Below are 6,993 nucleotides of genomic sequence, written 5' to 3'. Positions count from 1 at the left end.
TGTTTAAATGTGTAATAAGACACACTGAAAGCTACTTGGTTCCGCCCTCCCCACCCGTGGAGCCTTCCAGAAGTCGCCGGTAGACTCGTGCGGCTTACAGTTCAGCTACACTCCAGGTTTCCATCGTAAAAACTCTTCATTTTATCAGTTGGACACTTTCTAAGTGTCCTTATCCCTCAGTCAACATGTCCTCTTTTGGGACACTGGCTTTCGATGATTATGGGAGGCCTTTCATCATCATTAAAGACCAGGACACGAAGACACGGTTAACGGGCATTGACGCACTGAAGGTACAATGGGCTAGCTAACGGGGCACAAATGTGGCGTGTTGGTTAGCAATTTGCTAATTTACTGTTAGTTGCATGACGTTGGGTACGTTAAACCAACAATATATGTGTTGATATACAAGGCTATGGTGTTTAATCATATACTCGACTGGCAAGATGAACTGTTGGTGCAATAGCAACAGAATAGCATCCAAAGGATTAGCTAGTCATGCTAACATTGAGGCCCATGTGCTTTCTTTAAGGCGGTGCGTGTTGCTAGACAGGGCTGTGCCCAAATGGTCATATTTGATAGACATAATTTTTATATGAAAGTTGAAACTCTTTTTCGCAGATGGCAACTTCAATATGCCTTCGTTATAGAGACCAAGAATAATATCTTATTTAAAATGTTAGCTGACATGAAATTGTTTTTGTGTTTTGCAGTCTCATATTATGGCAGGCAAGGCAGTTGCGTCAACGCTTAGAACATCTTTGGGACCTAACGGTGAGTATAAACCAATGTAGTTACAGATAATCATTCGAGATGGTTGGATGAGTGTGCAGATGCTAGGCTAGCGCTGTGACGATAACCGCAAGTCATCGTCTCCTTTTTTTCATTTTTTTTTTTTTTTTTTTTGCTGGTGAAAGTTACAAGAATGCATGGTGTGCAATATTAAAATATAATAAATGCCAACCGCAGGGATACGTTGCTATTTCACCCAGGTAATAAAAAACCCATGCGTCACAACCATAGAAATAAAATGATACAATTTTAGTTCTATGGTCACAGCCCTATGCTAGGCTTCTGTGTAACACAAGGAAAATTAAATAAATGTGGCTACTACGTTGTAAATTTGGTATCCCTCCCTCATAAAATTGTGACAGCTATTGGAATTCTTTGGCTAAGATCACACTTCTCCTAAACCATTTTTGCATTCAGGTCTTGACAAGATGATGGTTGACAGGGATGGAGAGGTGACTGTCACCAACGATGGAGCCACTATTCTCAGCATGATGGATGTGGACCACCAGATTGCCAAGCTTATGGTGGAACTCTCCAAGTCCCAGGATGATGAGATTGGAGATGGAACCACTGGAGTTGTCGGTATGGAATAAGAAGATAAGGGGTCTAGGGTGATTTTGCTGTAGACCAGGATTTATACAGTTCGACTGGGTGTTCTAGTGGTCCTAATGTAGATGACTCTGGCATATATATATATATATATATATATATATATATATATATATATATATATATATATATATATATATATATATATATATATATTTTATTTATTTATTTACTCGCTGTGTTCCAAATTATTATGCAAATTATATTTTACACAGATTTTCCTAAATAGTCGATGCAAATTTTCAAAAAATAAAAAAAAAACTCAAAATACACTGTTCCACATTATTATGCACAACAGTTTCAAAACATTTTATAGGTTGTAAAGAACTGAAAATGGTCATTTGCTGAATTTGCAGCATTAGGAGGTCATTTACTGAAATAAAAAGCTATTTCAATCAAACACATCTTAACAGGGCAAGTTACATGAAGAGATTTGTGGCTGATTCAGAACACACACACACACGGGTTCGTGCAGATAAAGGCATAATGAGGAAGGTTTCTGCCAGACAAATTCATCGGATTAAGAGGGCAGCTGCTAAAATGCCATTACAAAGCAGCAAACAGGTATTTGAAGCTGCTGGTTCCTCCGGGGTCCTGCGAACATCAAGGTGTAGGATCCTCCAGAGGCTTGCAGCTGTGTATAAACCTACTATTCGGCCACCACAAACCAATGCTCACAAGCAGAAACGGTTGCCGTGGGCCCAGAAATACATGAAGACTAATTTTCAAATAGTCTTGTTTACTGATGAGTGCCGTGCAACCCTGGATGGTCCAAATGGATGGAGTAGTGGATGGTTGGTGGATGGCCACCATGTCCCAATAAGACTGCGATGTCAGCAAGGAGGTGGCGGAGTCACATTTTAGGCCGGAATCACGGGGAGAGCACTGGTAGGCCCCTTTAGGATCCCTTAAGGTGTGAAAATGACCTCGGCAAAGTATGTAGAGTTTCTGACTGATCACTTTCTTCCATGGTACAAAAAGAAGAACCGTGCCTTCTGTAGCAAAATCATCTTCATGCATGACACTGCACCATCTCATGCTACAAAGAATACCTGTGTGTCATTGGCTGCTATGGTCATAAAAGAAGAGAAACTCATGGTGTGGCCCCCATCCTCTCCCGACTTCAACCCTATTGAGAACCTTTTGGAGCATCCTCAAGCAAAAGATCTGAGGGTGGGAGGCAGTTCGCATCAAAACTGCAGCTCTGGGAGGCTATTCTGACATCCTGCAAAGAAATTCAAGCAGAAACTCTCCATAAGCTCACAAGTTCAATGGATGCAAGAATTGTGAAGGTGATATCAAAGAAGGGGTCCTATGTTAACAACATGTAACTTGTCCTGTTAAGATGTGTTTGATTGAAATAGCTTCTCATTTCAGTAAATATGACCTAATGCTGCAAATTCAGCAAATGACCATTTTCAGTTCTGTGCAACCTATAAAATGTTTTGAAACTCCGTTGTGCATAATAATGTGGAACGGTGCATTTTTAGTTTTTATTTTTGAAAAAAATACTGTTTTCATTGGGTGGTTTGTTAAATGAAATTCGACTTATACTCATAACGGTGTAGAATAACTTACTGTAGAGTATAAATGTATATGGTCCAGGCCACTCCATCTCTAAAAGCAGAAGGATTTTGTATGACTGCATTTTATGGTGTGCTACAATATAAAAATGCTGTATTCACGAGTTTCTGTTAACGCCATGTCATAGCCGATGCATTGAGGTCAGCTTGATTATAAATGCACTGAAACCTTTTAGCATCCTGCAGCCATATCAAAATGGAACAGTGTGCATTAGGAATATGCTAATTAGAATTTACATGGTGTATTTGACATTGGCTTGATTGCTGCAGCTCTGATCAAGACAACCTGACATATTTCATGCATATTCCAGCTATTGTTGGTATTAATTGTCTTACTGTATTTTCCCCTTCTCCTCAGTGCTGGCTGGGGCTCTGCTGGAGCAGGCGGAGCAGCTGTTGGACCGTGGAATCCACCCCATCAGGGTCTCTGACGGTTATGACCAGGCCGCACGCATTGCCATCGACGAGCTTGACAGAATTGCTGAAACCCTACTGTGCGATCCCAACAACACAGAACCGCTCATTGAGACCGCCATGACAACACTGGGATCCAAAATGTGAGTCTTGAGTGTTGTTTTTGTTAAGTTTATAATGTTCATTATATAAATGAGACAAAATATTAGAAACACCTCCTTAGTATAATGCAATACAGTTCAACAGCACCACAACCTACAGCCTCCAAAATAACCATACAGTTAAATCAGCACCTCTGTGCAACATAACATAACAAACCTTTGTTTGTAACCTTCATAACGGGAGGATTTATTGCAGGACTGTTGCATTAGCTAGATTAACCTAATAAACTGGCGACTGAGTGTACATTTCCCTCTTGATTATTTGGTACTTCAGGTGTAAAACGCAACTATTAAATCATGTTTTCACTCAAACTAGATTTCTTATCCTATCTCTTTCATTGCAAGATTAATTATATGTAGGGCTGGGTACCAAATTTTATACTTCTTAGGCACCGACCAAATTGCCTCCTTAGTATCGAGCATCAAAAATACCTCGTCATTCAATACCAAATTTCAGTACCTAAGAAGTAAATGTCAACGGCGTCAGTGAGCCAATAAGCATGCAAAATACTTCTAGCAAGATCTAATAATGCTGATGATAGGCTGTCTAACGTTAGGCAGGAAAAACTACGTTACGCACAGATGGACTCACATAGTAGGAGCTGAAAAATAAATAAGATTTGTGCTGTAATGTTGTAATTTTTGTTAAAATTGTATTAAAAAAAAAAAAGTATTCACGAACCGGTATCAAAGTCACGGTATTGGTACCAGTATCACCCTAATCATCTAAGATATTAAATCTTAAAAGTTCTACTGTTGTCTTTCAGTATCAACCGGTGTCACAGACAGATGGCAGAAATTGCAGTGAATGCCATCCTCACTGTGGCCGACATGGAGAGAAAGGACGTAGACTTTGAGCTCATCAAGATGGAGGGGAAAGTGGGAGGCAAGCTGGAGGACACACAGCTCATCAAGGGAGTCATAATTGACAAAGAGTTCAGCCACCCTCAGATGCCCAAGGTACAAACTTGGGGAAGTTCACTGATGTCATCAGCTCTATATCCGGTTTCGTCTTTGATCACATGAAATCAAATAGTTGACGGTGCATAAGGACAAATTTAATGTGTCTGTGAGGCCATGAGATCAGTGTAGATAAAAATGATTTTAACTTTAGAGGACAAAACCCCAAACCGGCTTTGCTAGCTCGTATCCCATCTCTAATGTCAGTAGGTGGTTGTAATTAGCTGTAAATTAGCTAGGGACCTCTGGCTCAAAGCAAATTAGCCTACTGCTGAAAAGTAAAGATACGTTCACTCACTCCCTGCCCTTTACAACCTATTCCATGTTGGTAATAGGACAAACCGTTCTGAAACAACATAAAACTTGATCAGAACTGTTGTATAATTGGTTTATGGTTGCAATTTGTAAAATTATGTTAAAAGGAAATGTAACAGTAAACTGACTAATCTGAGTTATACAAAAAAACATTCTCATCTCATCATACAACTATCACAAAATATGCCAGTATTTAATATTTTTTTATGGAGATAATTTAGGGATTGTTTGAAGAAACGGCAAGCAGTTAAATGTGAATCTAATTACTAAAAGCATGTATTGCATAGAGATTTAAGAAAATGTAAAAAACAGTAAAAAGCTACACATGTATTACAACTCATAAGGGCACGGTATTATCTTTACAGTGCTGCAGCCAAACACTACAAGTTATATTGCAATTTTTATTTTATGTGACCACTGTAAGATGATGATGCTGACATGAATTATTCCTTGTTCCCACTCAGGTCCTGAAAGATGTTAAAATGGCTATCCTTACCTGCCCATTTGAGCCACCTAAGCCGAAGACCAAACATAAGTTGGACGTGACCTGTGTGGAGGACTACAAAGCTCTTCAGAAATATGAAAAGGACAAGTTTGAAGAGATGATCAAACAGGTAAGTACTGCAGCATCTACGATACTAAAACTGAATTTCTTAACATCTACATTGGCACATGTGCTCAGAAAGTGAACTCGTATTTCTCTTTTAGATCAAAAGCAATGGTGCCAACTTGGCCATTTGCCAGTGGGGCTTTGATGATGAAGCAAACCACCTTCTGCTGCAGAATGAGCTGCCAGCCGTGCGCTGGGTCGGAGGGCCTGAGATCGAGGTGAGATACGTTTGTCACATGATGGAACCCCTTGATGTTAAGTTACTTTTGAACATGTTTCCACGTCCTTTGTCACTTAGATCAATCATGTATTCACATGTTATGGCCATATGGTGCTGATGAGCATAAAGTGTTTAGTTTGTGTTAAAGTATCTATTGTCGATTGTGATTCCTCTGCAGTTGATTGCCATAGCCACAGGAGGCCGCATCGTGCCAAGGTTCTCTGAGTTGACACCAGAGAAGCTCGGCACAGCCGGTGTGGTGAAGGAGATCACCTTTGGCACTACAAAGGATCGCATGTTGGTTATCCAGGAGTGCAAAAACACCAGGGCCGTAACAATTTTCATCCGCGGAGGCAACAAAATGGTAGTCACAAATGAGACTTGTACTCTAAAGTCCAATTAACATACCAATTTATGTTAATCTATCCGTCTTGGTTCACCTTTTATTTCACCTATCCCATTAGATCGTTGAAGAGGCCAAGCGCGCTCTCCATGATGCTTTGTGTGTAATTCGCAATCTGGTCAGAGACAACCGTATTGTGTATGGAGGAGGAGCTTCAGAGATTGCATGTGCTCTGGCTGTCAACCAGGCTGCAGAGAAGGTGAGACAACTAAAACCCACCGAACCCACTTTCAGAACTGAGCTAAATTAAATATGGTATTCCTTTTTTATAGAATTAGAGTAAATGTTTGACACACTTTTTGCCATTTCTCTTGCTGCTCTGATCATTTTTATTTCTGCTCCTCACCTTTCTAGTGCCCATCATTGGAGCAGTATGCCATGAGGTCGTTTGCTGATGCTCTGGAGGTAATCCCCATGGCGCTGGCTGAGAACAGTGGCTATAATCCAATCCAGACCATGACAGAGGTCCGAGCCAGACAGGTCAAAGAGAACAACCCCTTCCTCGGCATCGACTGTCTGCGCAACAACACCAATGGTAAGGAAGGAAGTGTCGGACAATGGTAACGCCGCACTTAAATGTCAAAACAAGACAACGTGATATTGAATGCCTTTTTTTCTTCTTCAGACATGAAGCAGCAACATGTGGTCGAGACCCTGATTGGCAAGAAACAGCAGATCTCGCTGGCTACTCAGGTAGTCAAGATGATCCTAAAGATCGACGACATCCGAAGCCCGGGAGAGAGCGAGGACTGAAGGCCTCCTGGAACACTTAAAGATTTCGGGGCTGTTCTAGAGGTTAAGGCACTTCCCGAGCACCATGTCCAAACCGCACTGCATATTGCTATTTATCATTTGATACAAAATGTTCAAGCTGTTGTAGTATCAAAGTCACCATTAAAATGTTGGTCCGTTGAAATTTCCAGACTCTG

The 6,993-nt window shown here is 40.6% G+C and overlaps 1 protein-coding gene across 1 annotated transcript; it reads left to right on the top strand.

Annotated features, from left to right (window-relative positions):
* The first annotated feature begins 19 nt into the window (after positions 1-19).
* On the top strand, positions 20-6,980 carry cct5 (chaperonin containing TCP1, subunit 5 (epsilon)). Its single transcript, XM_031281913.2, has 11 exons — positions 20-290; positions 711-771; positions 1,207-1,371; positions 3,340-3,538; positions 4,324-4,516; positions 5,296-5,445; positions 5,540-5,659; positions 5,840-6,025; positions 6,126-6,263; positions 6,419-6,599; positions 6,690-6,980. Exons 1-11 carry the CDS (start codon positions 186-188, stop codon positions 6,815-6,817), a joined length of 1,626 nt encoding a protein of 541 aa, XP_031137773.1. The 5' UTR covers positions 20-185; the 3' UTR covers positions 6,818-6,980.
* The last annotated feature ends 13 nt before the right edge of the window (positions 6,981-6,993 follow it).

The sequence above is a fragment of the Sander lucioperca genome, chromosome 1 (genome assembly GCF_008315115.2).
Source record: "Sander lucioperca isolate FBNREF2018 chromosome 1, SLUC_FBN_1.2, whole genome shotgun sequence".
Classification (NCBI taxonomy): domain Eukaryota; kingdom Metazoa; phylum Chordata; class Actinopteri; order Perciformes; family Percidae; genus Sander; species Sander lucioperca.
This window is presented reverse-complemented; position numbering and strand designations above follow the sequence as displayed.